Below are 16,514 nucleotides of genomic sequence, written 5' to 3'. Positions count from 1 at the left end.
ACACAAGACTACATTGAAGTTTTGAAACGGTTCGGAAAAGACAAAAGCTGGTGTATAAGAATAGTTCAGAATGCTGGGTCAGAAATTTCTGGGGATTCAAATTCAGGTCTGATGAAAATCTCAGCTCCTTAAAATCCAGGTTGGAGACTCTTTTTTTTTTTTTTTTTTTTTTTACCGCTGCCTTCAATAGGAGTATTTTAACAAACCATTTTATTGCACAACTCTGCACTGCAACTTTTGTTCTTATTTATCTTAAATCTGTTTTAACCTTTTTTGATGTTCTCTCTAATGTGATTTTTTTTTTTTTGCTTTTTTTAGTTTTCTTTTAATGTGTTTACTGACAAATATGAATTTGTATCTCTGAAGAGGACTTTGAATTGCCTTGCTGTCAAATTGTGCTATATACACTGCAAAAAAATAAAATCTAATGAAGTATTATTGTCTTTTTTTGGTAAAAAAAAAACAAAACTTAACGATGAATGTTTCAAAACAAGTACAGTTTTCTTTACTTATTATCAGCAATTCAGACCTCATGTTGTCTTCAAATAACTTGAAATAAGACACTTTTCTGGACTGGTCAAGTGAATGTGGCTCAACTCAAGTCCAAAAAGACATTTTCTTACTGAAAGTAAAACAAAAACACTTGGTAAGATTTCACTTTTTTGCAAACGAACTTGCCTTGCCTAAAAATGTTGTTTGCAGCTCAAAATAGTCTGAATATTAAAAAATAATCCTGATAAAATCCAGATCCTGATCCTGATATGTTTTACTCATATCGCCCCCTAATTTTAACATTTAACATTTTCCTTGGTCAGAAGCAGAGTTTGCTGATGTTTACGCAGCACGTAACACTGCAGAAAACTGACCACTGATTATCTGGTAACAAAGAGATTACTGAGGGACAGATGAGGTTTGACCTCATCAGTCTGTAATGATGGAACAAGCATGTTTGAGCACACTTAGAGATGAGAAATCATGAAAAAAAGTCGTTAACAAGCCGTCCTTCTTTTTTAAAAAAAGTTTGGGCTATCTCGGTTTAAAGTATCCAAAAATCCCTAATTATGCCAGCACTGAGTCTCGACTTGCCAGACTCTCAGGACTCAGCATCTTCGCCTCTCTGACGCTCGTTTCAAACAGCTGTTGATGAAGGAGAAAAGGTGTTTTCTCCTCTCTTTGGCTTCACAGAAGTGTCTGTTACTGCGAGAAACCCGACACCTCACTGCCTGTCAACGTTAAAACGTCAGAAATCACACCGCGACTTCCTCAAAACTGACTGACTTGACTCCCAAACTCTCTTTTTAACCCAGGTTTTTATTTTTTTCAGAGTGGTGAGGAGACTTCCTGGAGAACTTTTGATGCCTACTGTTAAAGTCTTTACGTCTCCGCCACGCCATGAGCTGCCAGAAAAAAACTCGACTGCATGTGTTCATAAAAGTGTGCATAAGTTGTAAGTAGCCCTGCTGTTCCTGATGAGAGCTTTGAGTCATTAGATTTGACAGGAAGAGGGGGGAGAGGAGGACCTAGGAGGGGGTGGAGAAGAAAAGAGATAGAGGGGAAGCAAAGAGGAAACCAGATGGGGTCTGGGAATCAGTGGGAAGTCTGGACAGGTAAACTAAGAAACTCAAAGTATTGAGCGATTCTTCTTATTATTTTTCTGGGAAAAGAAGAAAACTTTCCCCCTACTTGAATCTGATGATGACAGAATGCAGCGATATTACGACTAGTTTTATGGCTTCCTCTCTCAGGAAGAAAAATAAAATGAAGTGAAGGGAAACATTTTAAATCTACCATAACTCCAGCATCACTCCCCCCTGTTAGTTGTGGCTGCCTGTTGTGGTGTCTCTCTTTTCTTTTTCAGTTTCTTGTAATTTTTCGTCTCTTTTTTGTCATTTTTGCATTTGGAGTGGGTCATTACTTTGTATGACTCATTTTTTGGTCGTGGACACCAAACTGGTTTTGTCTTCTGTGTTTGTCTGGAGATCCTACATGTAACCATGGCTGCATTGTTTACGTGTGAAATCAGCTGTTAGCAGCCTGTAGCATATCAATGCTAACTGGTGCAAGGCCAGATGTTTCCCCACAAGGTGAGGAGAAGGAGGTGAGGATGACGTGCTGGTTCTCAGGTGTGAGCTAAGAAGCGACGACATGGACCTGTCCTTCCATCCATTGTTATTGGGAACGTAAGATCTATCTCCAGTAAGATGGACGAGCTAGCTGTGCTAACCCAGCAACAGGGGGAATACTGAAGGGCAGAGTAGCATCATGCTATTCACAGACATGGCTAACAGAGCTAACATGAATGCCACATTGGACAAAGAGTGGACAGGATCCAGGAGACAGAGACTGAACAGACTGCTGAAGAAGCTCAGTCCTGGACCCTGTGGAGGTGGAGGCTGGCTGACTGGACAATGATGGACAAGCTGTCAGCATCTGTTTTCTTATGGACCTTTTTGCACTTTCTATACACTTTCTTACTTCTGAATTCTTGATTGCTGCTGTGACTCTCCTGAATTTCCCCTCAGAGATGAATAAAGTATTTTCTATTCTATTTACTATTCTATGAACAGCCTTTCTGTGCGTCTCATTTCTATGATAGATGTTCGCCTCCATCTGTGGCCCCTTTAAAGCAAACGTACAGTCAACATGTGTTTCTAAAAATAGATACTCTCTGTATGTTTCTAAATGCCTTCCACATAAAAAATATATTCCTCCTCAGCTTCATGCCCATTTCTATCCTCCCCTTCTTCTTCATTTCCCTCGTCCCACTCTATCTATTTCCCCTCGCTCTCATCTCTCCTCCTTTTTTTATTTTGTGGGTCAGGCTTCTGGCCAGCACTATGTATTCATTAAAGCACATGTCACATGCATGCCGTACAAGAGTCGAGACAGAGACTGGAACCAGGACTGGACGTGTTCACAGCTGAGAGCGTCACACAGAGAGAAAAGGAGAATGATGGAGGTGAGGAGGGGACAGGAGACTAATTACGTTATAGCACAGCTTGTTAAGTCTGCGCTGCCTCTGGAGAGGAATGAAACGGCTACTCTCGAAAATTAAATTCCTCTCTGCCTCTCACCTGGCATTTCAAGCTTTATTAATGCTTGTTTTTATTATCCTTGCATCACGGTTTTCACTGGCACAAGCTTACCTTTACCAGCTGCTCATATTAGCATGCAGACTGTGTCCATTTTCTATTGATTGCGAGCGCCTCAAGTGAACTTCAGCTTGTCAGTAACAACTGCAAAAGACTCATCCATATTTAATGCACACCAGTTGCACAGGATGAAGATGGATTGACATACTTTAGTCTCTTTTTGCCCTCTGGAGTAATGTAGAAAGTACAAGCGGTGGAAAAAAATTGAAACATCTGTGAAGCAGTAGAAAAACAGTTTTGAAGTCATTAATTCTCCTAAATAATCAAGTAACTGGTGTCTTTTTTTAAAAGCTTCTTTTACATTTCAATCTGAGCACAACCTTCTTTTTTTTGCATTAATACAGACAGTTACTTGTTTCTGTAATAGAGGGTATGTATGTGACATCACAGCCAACGGAAGTTGCCGTGGTTACGCCTGCTACGCTGCAGCCTTGGCTTGAATACCGTCCCAGCTTAAAAACAATACAAAAAAATGAGGAACAGCTGATGCGCGATTGATTGAACGAACACACAGGTTTGAAAAGCAGTCGGGTATTCGATCGACTCCTGGGATACTTGGAGGACCGTATGCCTGCCGATCCGTTCCGTCAAGGATGTTGAAAATTTCTACATATTTGGAATTATGATAACAGGCTTTCTGCTGTTTGGAGCTGGCAGTTTCCTGATTTATCGCAAACTTAAGAGGACGCAGGCAGCACTTTTGGGATTCGATAAGCTGCCTGTCAATGAGGGATTGTGCACAGCTGTCAAAACTGAGACTCGAGCCATATGTGAACTTAATCGCAGGCAGGAAGAGATTCCTGGACTTCTTCACAGGATGGATAACAACTTGGAGAAGCTTTCAGCTCAGCTCGGCTGTAATGGGCCACCAAATTAGGTCATTTGGCACGCCACAGAGTTTACCAGTTTGGACTTTAAGGCAGACTGAAAAATTTTCAGTGTGTCTGCCTGACCCAAACAATCTTTATCTCTCTTTCGGCCCCTCTGCGCTGGCCTTGGTAGGCTGAAAACGCTCGACTCTCCTGGATGGAATGCAGACAGATGCTCTACCCCCTCTCATCCTGCACCTTCCTCCTGTGATATTGTCTCTGGATCAGAACTCTTCGAAGTCATCTCAACGGCAATAGCCGTGGCCTTGTCATCACCAGACGGCATGAACATTGTTGAGTCTGGGTGGGGATGAAGTCCACGGCTTACACATACAAACACATGAAGTCTCATGGCACACACAACCTTGGATTTAACACCTTTTTTGGCTCCGCTACAGTTCAGCTGCAGAGGGTTGATGCGCACTTGCCCAAGTAAGGCTGCGAGCACGCCCCTCTGTGGCCTCGAAGACTTGCACATTTGTGCCTCAGCATATAAGCGCATAGTAACAACAGACAAAAACTCGAAGACTTGCACAAATGTGCGAGTCTTCGAGTTTTTGTCTGTTTTGACAGGGATGTAGCTAAAATGAAATTTTCCCTCAGGATCAATAAAGTATTCTAATTCTGATTCAGTCAGAGCTAACTTTTGGCTACCCAAAGACTTAAAACAGAGAAACAGATGAATAGCTGCAATTCACAGAAACAATCCAGACAACAATAGCTGGATTTGTGGTTCCCGTTTTGTGTCAGTTAGCTGAGTTTATGCTGTATTTTTTGGCTACCTTAAATGACGAAATCTGGCGTCAGGAAAGGGCCAATTTGAGGGTGCATAAAAAACATCAACATCAGTGCGCAAAAAGACCACTCTTCATATAAAAAGACCACCATTGTTCCATTGTTTAACTTTGATGAGTTTTGGCACTCGGGTTGGGCATTGAACAGAAGTAAAACTAGATAATACATACATTCACTTGGGTTAAACCACTGTATACTGTATGCTGAATCATATAGAGGCTTTCATATGCTTTCAGGTTTAGCATTATGTATTTTCTTGGTGTTGAAGTCAGGTACAGGTTTGGTAGCTTGTACGGATCATTGTCGTGTCCAACTGTCCTTGATTTCATGACATATTCTGCATGTTCCCAGTCTCACTGTGTTACCAGCCACTCTCTGCAATGTCGAGTGAGGTTTGTTCAGCCACTCTGTCCAACTGAGAGGGGACGAGCCCTGGAGGGGAAGTGACTTAAACGCATAGCTTCTATATCTTAAAACTGTTTCAAAATGCAAAATAAAGACATTTTAAATGCAACTGCTTGTGATTAACTGCTGAAATCCATCACTCAATTCTGATTTTAATATGTCAATAATTTGAAGGCACTTTTTGTGACAAATCTGATTGTCTATCTTCTATTTCTTTTTGTACTTTGCATCTAAAATATTTCACTACATAAAACCAAAATGCTTGCAAATTGACTTCAATGTGCCCGTAAAGCGTTTTCAAAACCAGTTACAGAGAATATAGAGGGTGAACTCATATGTTTCCCAGCAAAGCTTTAATAATTCACGTCACAGAAACAAGCTCCGAGTGAGAAGACAAGAGAAAACTTGTCTGGAGCTCCCAGACGGTATCTTCAAAGTCTGTTCTTCATTCTAACAGTAAATGGAGCTTCGTGTCTCTCATGTCATGTCAAACTAAAATAAGCCCAACAGCAGTTTTTTTTATTTTATTTTATTTTTTAAAGAGGCTTCCTGTTTACTTCCCTAAAGTTAGAACAGTAAGAAGAGCATGTAGCGCTTTTACAAGAGGTTCGACTATTCCTGCTTTGTTGATTTGCAGTAATAAGCAAATTATCAGCTCATACCAGGGTGTTAAAGAACTACTTCACCTTTAAAAATCACTTAGAGGGGTTACAGTGCTTTTTTAGAATCTGTAATGTGGCTCAAAAATCGTTTTTTTTCTCACACTAGTGTTTAAAAAAAAACGCTTTCTGTCAGCCTCTGTCTTGAGCTGCTGTCTCTTTAAGGCTCCCTGCTCCGCAAACCTCCTTCCATCTGACTAGTCGAGGTGGCGCTGTGGGCAGACCTTGATGATTGAGGCCCTCACCTCCAACATGTCATGAACCGGTTAGAAGCTCATTATGAGATGACATTATCATTTCAGCAAGTCATGTTAAGATCTTGAACAGAGGTTGTTTAAAAAGAGGTTGTACATTAAAGAGGGAGTATGGATCCTTTTTTGCATGTTGGACTTTTTCTGAGTTATTATGTGTGATATTCTTTGCGCTGTCTAAGAAAATGTTAAGTTGTTTTAACATTTGTTTTAGCACTACAGATTAAATTTAGCTAATGTGCTAATTCCAGCATATTAAAATTGATGTTTACTGCTGAAAAGTTGATTAATGTGCATTATCCTAATTAAACAAATGAAAAAAAAAGGCTTTAAGTGACACTGTCTAGTCCTCTGTTAGACTGAACATATGTTTAAGGACTTTGATTGTTAGGGATAAATATATATATATATATATATATATATATATATATACCCCAAATAATGATAATAATAAAAAATAATAAAAACTAGGGCTGTCATTTTTTTTATTAGATTTAGTTACACCGCACATTAACGTGTTATAAAAATTAATGCAGATTAATCTGGATCCCAAACCCACGGGGCGTTCAAAGACACACTTATTTTCAAATATCTGGCATTTACAAACCGTTTGTCCTACTTGGAAAAAGTGATGTCCCGTCAGATTTTCAAATTTCCGACGGTCCCTCAATGTATCACACTTGATGTCAGCAACATGCTTTGAACCGGGGGGAAGCAAGAGTTATTTTTGGGGGACTGCCGTCCACATCTCGTTTATTCACACGTCCTCTTTGAAAATCTGCAGAAAATCAACCGTTTGCTCTAGCTCAATTCTGTAAAAAACAGGTAATTCTACACTCTTTACTGAATTATACAAGCGCTGAATGATCTATATTTGTCCCGTATTTAAATCTAAAGAATTCTTTTAAAATGTCCTTCCATCTTCCTGGTGTCATGTTTCAGCTTGGGGCTGCTCTGCACCAATGAGCAACAGTTTGTGTGTTCAGAGCATGTAAAACTGAAAATACGTCACTTTTCTTTGATCCAAGACTTGAATTAAGTGTTTTGTACATAGTTCCTCACAGTTTTTAGCCTTTAGCCCTGGTTCTTCAGACCTCATAGAAGTATAGAAGTTCATATTGCAGTGAAAATCGAGTCCACATCGAGTAAAAATGTGAACAGAAGCAAAAACCGTCCCAAAAATCAAATCAGCTTATCTTAGGTGCAGGACTGTGTAGATTTTGTAAAGAAAGAACTATAAAACTTTTTTCATGTGTTCCTTATGCCTCAGGGTACCTAAAAATGTGATGCATATATTCCCACTTTATTTTTTAAATGTTTTTTTAATGTCTTTTAATGTAATTTTAATGTCCTGGAATTCAAATTCTTTATTTTGGGACCTTAAGCAGATATGAGATTAAAATGTGATTAATTAGATTAATTAATTACAAATCCTGTAATTAATTAGATTAATTTTTTAATCGCCTGACAGCACTACTACAAACCTTTATTTCAACCTATTTTAGCAGCTGTCTCTTTAAGACACCCTACTCCCAAAACCCCCATTCCCTCCGATTGGCTATGGAGGCCTGTCAGGGGAAGAGCTATTGTTGCGTTCCACTTACATCTGCAGTGGGAATGACATCATCACTGAGTTAAAAGCGTTCTAGTTGCCAAGTTGGAAAAACCTGCTGTAACAACAGTATTGCTATATACAAACATTGACAATACTATGTGTACGGCTGATTTGTTTACCGTTTGTGTGAGCACCTGCTTTAGTACTACAGATTAAATTTAGCTAATGTGCTAATTCCAGCATATTAACATTGATGTTTACTGCTGAAAGTTGATTAACATGCATTATCCTAATTAAACAAATGAACAGAAAAGCCTCTATGTGAAACAAACAGATCCATTTATGTGTTTGGTAAACACAGCTGCAACATGGGAAAATTAACGAACAACCACTCACCCCTTTACAGATGGAGACGGCTTCTTTGGACAGGGACTTGGGGTAGGACACATTGTGCTCCATTATGGACTGAAACAGCTCATCTTCATCCTCTCCATCAAATGGAGGCTGAAGGAGGAAGAACAGAACATGGAGAGACACAGTGGATGAATATGTGTGTGTGAGTTTAAGAGCCTTTTTTATTTTGAATCGTTTAACTTACTCAAATCAGTCTTTCCTATTTGAAACCAGAAAAAAAGGAAGAAAATCAAAGGAAAATGTGTAAACAAATGGAAATCTGGACAGAGCAGTGAAGATTATGTGGAGATAAGTTTCCCAGAAGGACCTTGTGGACCAAATGGAGTGGATGACCCAGCTTTTCCTCCTCCTCACTGGGTGGTTATCATCAGTAACCATAATGTGGGTGTTTTGACACTCCATAAAATGAATTATTTGTCATTTCCACTCTGCTGGTCCCTCAGGGTGAAGATAGCCTTTTTCTGCGTCATGCCCTCTTTACTTGATTTCACAGACAGCAGAGAGAGACGGGGACAGAGAGCATCTGAGTAGGTTCAAATTTTGGTTGAGTGTTAAAACTCTGAAACTTGCTGAGTTCATTTGGGAATGAAACCCATACATGTGATATTTTTACTCACCCTGAGATGAGATCACTTAATAAGCCACATAGTGCTCAACATATTTGATAGAAACATCTAAAAATCTTTCTCTGCTGAGGACTCTTTGGGCTTCAACCAATGTTTTCAAAGATAACAACACTCAGATGATTCATCAGATGTTCAAACTTTTCTGATGTAGCTGCCACAGAGCTTCTTTAGCCTCAGGCTGCTGCTAAGCTAATGAAAAATACCTCATACACAATGGAAAACCATTTTAATGAAGACTGGAGGTTGGGGTTTGTACAACAATGTCGTTCTTTATGAGCATCTTGGTAAAGAAGCTGCATGTTCTGCTTGTCTTGGATTTTAAAAGTAGCTCTTATTTTATCAGCCTACACGTTATTGATATATTTTCTTCAGTAGAGTATTGTCAGCAGTATCGACTTGTGTCCTCTGGCAGCACACCAAGCTGCTTCCCAAACAGGATGCTAGCTGGTAACAAGAGAAGTGGACCAGAGATGCTCAGAGCAGAGATATGGGAGTTTGACTTTAAACACCGAGTTAGGATAAGAAACTGAAATGTAGTAGATCTTTTTACACTTTACATAAAAAGGTACCCATGCAACAAAAAAAGTATTTAAAGAAAAGGTTTTGTGCTTTTTTCAAAGTTTTATCCTGTCCCTTTGATGCCCCTGTGGTATCTTTACATGATCTTTGCATGATCCTGGAATGGGCATACACACACTGCGGGGGCTGAGTTCCTAACCCTAACCCACCACCACTTACGTCTACTGCATATAGATTTAGTATGAAGAGGATAAAAACAAGCAACCTGTAACTGTAAGGTCACAAAATCAGTTTTTTTTGGAAGCAAAAAAGTCGTGTGACTTTCAGTTTAACATACACAGTCCCTAAGTGAGAAGAATTTAAAACATTAACACATTTAAAATGTGCAGGATCAGTATTACTTTAAACAAACTTATTTAGTTATTTAAAGCAAATCAAACAAAAAGGGCTGAATAAAATTGGTAAACTTTATATCATTGTTAATTAAAAATTAAATCCCTAAGCATTTGGGGTTTCAAGTAACATTTTTGCTGTGTTGTTGCTGTTATTAATGTCCCTTTAACATTTTTTAATTTGTCTGGATGTTTCTATTTTGTTGACACTGTCTAGTCCTCTGCTAGACTGAACATATCTTTAAGGACATTGATTATTAATAAAAAAAAAATAAAGATCTTTTTTTTTTTAATAATTTGCCCCCTGGAGATCAATGAAGTTCTATGTTATCTTATCTTATGTACAGCTAAAAAAAATGTTTTTTCCACTTATGTTTTAGAAAACTTTTATTTCAAACTGTTTTAGCTGCTGTCACTTTAAAACACCCTACTCTCGAAACCCCCTTCCCTCTGATTGGCCAGCCCTATGAAGGCCTGCTAGGGGCAGAGCTATTGTTGCGTTCCATTTACATCAGCAATAGCAATGAGATCTCCATCAAGTTAAAAACGGTGTAGTTGCCGACTAGACGGAAATGCTAAATTACACTGAGTAGTACAAGAACTTAATTTCTGTTTACACCCAGGGCGGCCATCTTTGATTGTAAACTCAGGGGTTGTGTGGCCCCGCTGACTTACCAACTGGAAATTCCAACTTGGGGCGTTCCAGTTGAAATTTCTTTCTGGAAACTCGCAAATCCCGACTTCCGAGTATAAATGAAATGCACCACATGGACAAACCTTGGTGTTTGAAATCTGCCTAATCCTCCAATGTGTCTGGACCCAGTCTGGAGATCCTTACACAATGTCTAGTCTCTTTAAGATCAGGAGCTATTTTTAGAACAGAGCTTTTTGATCAGTTACAAATTCAGGGATTTCAACACTATAAATACGTAGCTGTTTGAAATATGTACACATTTAACACGAACATCCAGAGTTGTTACTTTAATGTTATGTTAATGCCGGTATAACATTATACCCCCTCTTTAAAATTTAAAGGTATATTGCACTTCTTTGGAATTGTGAAAGAGTCTGACAAAATATCATCAAGTATTTTAAAGTTCAAGCAGAGATAAGGAAAAGGGCAGCAAAGACTAGAAAGGTATGCTTTAAATATGTTTTAATAACTTCATACCCTGAGATATTTTTTGGGGTTGTTAAGTCCAAAAATCTTTAATTTCACTGTTTTTGGGAGGATTAATTAGTACCTACAGTTTAAGGAGACATAAAGCCTCATTTGCCAAACACAAGCTCAGCTGACTGTATTAAAGAGAGTTCAGGCTACAACCACATTGCTGTGTTTTTGTATGTCACTGTATAGCACTCATGGGAAAGTCTTTGGAAGCGACACCTGAACACATTTAGGCCATGGCAGAGCCTCAGCAAGATAAACCGTTTGTGGGAAAAACACAGCCAAAGCAGGTCATGAGCGAGTGTGTGCCTGTGTGTTGTTTACTACACGATCAATAACAAGTTATTACATAAGTGGTTGTGTGTGTGTGAGGGGGCAGGTGTATGTGTGAGTGTGTGTTTGTGTGAATACATAACTCACCTGCCCTGCCAGCATTTCGTAGAGCAGAACTCCATACGCCCACCAGTCTACAGAGCGTCCGTATGGCTGATATGCTATGATCTGTGGAGGAAGAAAGAGAAACCGGTTCAGTGGTTTAGTCTCACTTTAGCACGACACAGTTAACAGCAGTAAGAGCAGCTGAACTGAGGATATTTCAGCTCATTAAAACATGCACACGAAGCCACGCAGACAGTGATGCTTTTTCAAAAAAGGTAAACACAGCTTCAGTCCTGTGCATCTGATTTGCAACTATAGCCACACCACTGCCTTCTACACCAACATTTACACTTATACTGTTTATTTAATTTAGACTCATTAAATACAATAAAGTGGCAACCTTAAGCCATGAAAATTCAAGCCATTGCTGAAGTGCTGAAAACTGCAGTTCCACAAGTGTCCACTTGAAGCTGGCTCCAGAAGTCTCACAAACCACATACACGTACATTCAGCGAGCAGATTTCAACAGCAAAACTAAACATGATCAAAGCCAGGAACAGAAAATGACTCTGAAGACCAGTCTGAAGAGCTCATTTTATCCAACAGCAAACACTGCAAAATGTTAAGATGATAAATTTGCCTAATTAGGGGCACAGCTGATCTGACTAACAGACGAGGAAACCCAAAGCTTCTTTACCTCACTCGACCTTGATGGAAGCTAGACTGAATTTAGTGTTTTCAATGTCGCGACAATATGCTTCAAAACTCTGCATGAAATACAAATGAGTGATGTCATGAAGACCATGCATTATAATGTCTATGTATTTAACACACTAAATTTGCAGTACGCTACTTCTTAACCAGAATTAAAACCTAATCCTGGTTGGTCAAGGCCTTTTGAGATTGGGGAGTAATTTTTAAAAGCTAAAGTGGCACCTCAAAGTAATCCGGGCAAAAGAGACCATCATATTTCTTTTCTGCTTGTTGACTCTGTGGCAAAACAATACGTCTTTTTCAGGCTGGTCATGTGGGGAGCCAGTGAGAATCATAACAAATCAAGGGGCTAATGTTTGAAACATGGATATAAATGTTCAGGTTAAAGCTCCTGCAAGGATCTATCGGCTTAAGGTGACTTTAGTGCCCCCTTGTGGGCAAAGCTATCCAGCAGAATTTGCCCTGTGCATGTGAAAAGAAGTTTTTTTCCAAATTATTTTTTAGTGCCTTTATGTAGAAAAGATGGATATCAACCCAGACCACCAGCTTGAGGGTTAGCTACATGGGGACCTGATTGCTAGGTCGTACCGACAACCCAAAAAAGTCTCTTTCTTTCTTTCTTTCTTTCTTTCTTTCTTTCTTTCTTTCTTTTTCTTTCTTTTGTTTTTAATCATTGAGTGGGAATTTGTTGCTTTTGTGTGGGGTTATCACCCATTCTGACACCTACCCTTTCACCACGATCACAGACATTAAACAAAACAAAAACAACCCCCAAAAATAAATAAATAAATAAAATTTTCAACTGATATTCTGTTTTAAGGTCAGAAAGATACATCTGCATTAAATTAAGTTTGTTACATGACCATCAAAAATCTCCTCACAGGAGCTTTAATGTTTATGTCCAAAAAGAATCCACTGTAACAAATGTGGAGATGCTAATAATTGTGGTCAATTTTCTTTTACTCAACAACTTTTTGATCAACGACTAACATTTATCTATACGTTCAGATCCAAACAACTGATGTCAGTTTCAGCATGGTGGCTTACAAATTATGTGATATTTAAGTTTTTAAGCTGTTCTTAATGATAAAATATGCCATAAGACACCAAATGTCTTTTACAGGTTGCATTAATTGTAGCAGGAAAAAAAGCAGTGATGAAAGTTCAACTCAAACAGATGCATGATACACTCTCAGAGAGGTTTTACTTTCCTTTTCATACTTTGATTCAACTCAAACCAACAATAGTTTGAGCTGTATGACCCCTGAATCACACAGATTTAAGAAAAATCTGCAACAATAACTTCTGCCACGGTTCAGCTGAGGAGATGGGATACTGGGAATTTCCGTCACATAAAAGGATGTTCGGTGAAACCAATACAGATGAAACTCAGTCCTTTGTCCAAATGTTTTGCAGGAGGTAAACTCAGCTTTTTAAGCCAATTCAGTTACTTTTTGACCTACATGTTTCATACTTGATGGGTTAAGGAAAATCCTCCTTGTCAGGTGGGACAATAGTTTCAGAAGCATGCTTTGGTCACATCCAAATCCTGTTTCCACCTCCTGATAAAGTTTGTCTACATGTGTAAAAGTACATTCTGCACTTAGGGGAAAGTTTGGACACATTTACAAGAGAAATAAAGACACAAAAAGTGACGAATTTCAGTGAAACAAGTTTATAAACCACCAGGAGGAAGCTGTGTGAAAGTGACATCTCCTCTTGTGACAGAAGGATTTCCTTTGGCCTTCTCTGACTTTGGCTGAGGACAACGCGTTCACCCGCTTTGACCCCATTCACAGCAGCCAGAAGACACACACTGTTACATTTCACACCCTCGTCTTTCTCTGGAGCCTCTTCTTGGACTAAGGAAACAGATTATGTGACCATAAACTGAAACAATTCAGGCTCACACAAACAAATCAGCGCTGAGGTTTAAAGCTTATCGTAAAGAGTGTAATGTATTCGCACACTGCGTAGCCTCAGCTGTCCAGCCCCTGACCTCTGTGTTCCCAGTGGGAGACCTTATATGCATAAAAACACACACAGGCGACACAAACTCCTCCAGCTCTGCTCTCCATTGTCATGATGTTTTCCTGAGGGCTGATGGGAGCTGGCTGGACACTCAGAGCATCCACGTGTTTATCCTCTCGCACAGAGGCGAGCATGTGTCCAGACTTACATGGTACCCACCTCGAAACGTTGTAATACTCAGGATAATTTAAAAAATACTCAAAGTGGACGCTGTAATCACGATAATTAAGCCGACTAAGCTCCAAGTATTGATATTTATCTGAACGTAGAAGCAGGAAAACATGACATCTTGAATCAACGCAGCATCGAAATGAATTTTTGTGCCTCGTTTCGTTGTTATGCTGATGATTCACACCTGTACTTGCCTGTTAAAGCCACTGACCCTGGGATGTTGAGTGCACTACATGACTTCAACTTTAAAACAGACATACTTTTCATTCAGTTCCAGCAGATTGCCCAGAAAAGTTTGCCTTCTGACAGTTCCTCTGTTGATCATATCAAGGAAATATGCAAGGAACCTGGGCATCTGCTTTGATAGCAGCTAGAACAAGGGTCTGCAACCTTTACTGTCAAAGGAGCCATTTTACCTTAGCTCACCTGAATTCAAGTCATTCCAGAGCCACAAAATTTACTTTATCTTCACAATGAAGATAATAAAGTGTATAAAATTCTATTCATAGTTAAAATCTTGCGAATAACAATCTAAATAAGAAGTTTTTTGTAGAGGTGTCCCAGTCTAATATTGATATCGGATATCGGTCAGATATCAGCAAAAAAACAAGTATCGGTATTGTATCAGAATGCATCTAAAATCTCCGGTATAAGCAGTTTGTGTTACCCATTGGTTAATAATAAATGGGTCAGTTTTTCCTCATACCTACTGTTGCTGACTACTGTTCTTTGTTTGAATAATATCACTTAATCAAGCCTTTTCTAACATGACAGACATACTACAAAATAAGTAGTAAAAGTATGTATGTTTGATGCTGATATCGTAACGGATTAATATTGGTATCGGCCAATACTCAATGCTGCAGTATCGGTATCATATTGGAAGTGAAAATGTAATATCGGGACATCCCTAGTTTTTCGACTTTACGTAATTCTATATGTGAATGAATAAATGAATGAATGAATGACTTAAGGCGTGCTTTATTTCGAACATGTGAAAATAATACAAAGAGAAAAAAAAAGAAAAACAACATGGAAAACAAAACAACAACTGTGATGTGATAGTTTACTTTAAAAAAAAAATGCAAAAAAAAAAAATCCAAAGAAATTGAAATGTACAAAAAAAATAATTTTGAAAAATTTGCAAAAAATTCAAAATTATGATAATAATAATAATAATAATAATAATAATAATAATAATAATAATAATAATAATAATAATAATAATAATAATAATAATAATAATAATAATAATAGAAATTTAAGTCTGCAAAATTTTGATTTTTTTAAATAATTCTGGATTTGGATACCATTCATTTATAATATCGCTCAACTCATCATTTTTTGTTGTTTGCTAATGTCTTTCCACATACTAAGCACATATAACAAGCTAGCATTTTAGCAGTTTAACAAATCCATCCACATAGAATTCAAATCTGTATTTTCTTCCAGATTTGTCTTTTTGTAGATATAGTTATCTTACCAGGGCTGTAAAACTTGAGGTTAGCCACAGGTGCATGGAAAGTTGGTGGGCTGTTGCTGCTGTAGGAGGTGAAGTAGAGCGGTGGCAAGCTTTAGTGACAGATGTGATGAAGATTTAGTTCAACAAAATAGTTACGCATGATTTTTTTAAGTGACAATGTCTTAAATCATCAACGCTCTTTGTAAGAAAAATAAAACTTTTTCATTTCAATATATGTTTTTTTAAAGCTACAAGGAGCCACTGCAAAGGAGCCCTGAACTAGAACTTCAGTCACATTTTTATCATCCAAGAAATATTCTATGCCAGGCTTTTAATCAGGTCTAAGAAATGTGACAATTTAACACACTTTAGCGCCCTTACATTGGCTGCCAGTTGGCTTCAAAATTGATTTTAAGATTTTCTTGATGTGTCTTTGATCTGGCTCCACTCTGTTATGGCAACAGGTTACATATCTTTCTGTTTAAGTCAGTGCATCAACTCACACTGGGCACATGCTGGACACATCAGATACAAAAGCCTTTTATTTTGTCGGAGATGTGTCAAGTCAATTGACGAAAAGCAGATTGAGCAGGACAGGAAGTGGTGCACAGAAACCACCTTTAAACACCCAGTGACTTTCAAAAAATCAAAATAAACCATTTTTGATGTTTTAGATGCTTAATATGTGACTGTTATCTTCCTGTAGTGAAGCTATTTGTTTCTCATGTTCGGTTTTATGACACGAGTTTGGAAAAGCACTCTACATATTTAAGTTAATTGTGTAATCAGGAAGAACTGTGTAACTCCAAGGTGTGCCCTTTATAAACCCCATTTTCACAGCCTTAACACGTAACTTTTTCTGTTATTCTCTTTAAAACTTCTTATCACACTTCCCCCAGCCTTGACCTCCATCCAGCAGCCATGTTTCAAACATTTCAACAGGCTAACTACAT

At 38.4% G+C, this 16,514-nt stretch overlaps 1 protein-coding gene across 3 annotated transcripts in view; it reads right to left on the bottom strand.

Annotated features, from left to right (window-relative positions):
• LOC141787198 (protein kinase C alpha type) overlaps positions 1-16,514 on the bottom strand; it is a 300,641-nt gene that overhangs the window by 39,900 nt on the left and 244,227 nt on the right. For all 3 annotated transcript variants that reach the window (XM_074665490.1, XM_074665491.1, XM_074665492.1), the window contains 2 exons: positions 11,226-11,306; positions 8,083-8,190 (listed from right to left, as the gene is read on the bottom strand). In XM_074665490.1, the coding sequence (XP_074521591.1) occupies positions 8,083-8,190; positions 11,226-11,306 (189 nt within the window). The remainder of the gene's footprint in view (positions 1-8,082; positions 8,191-11,225; positions 11,307-16,514) is intronic.

The sequence above is a fragment of the Halichoeres trimaculatus genome, unplaced genomic scaffold, assembly GCF_033239565.1.
Source record: "Halichoeres trimaculatus isolate MK-OKI-2021-1 unplaced genomic scaffold, fHalTri1.1 fHalTri1_scaffold_2, whole genome shotgun sequence".
Taxonomy (NCBI): domain Eukaryota; kingdom Metazoa; phylum Chordata; class Actinopteri; order Labriformes; family Labridae; genus Halichoeres; species Halichoeres trimaculatus.
This window is presented reverse-complemented; position numbering and strand designations above follow the sequence as displayed.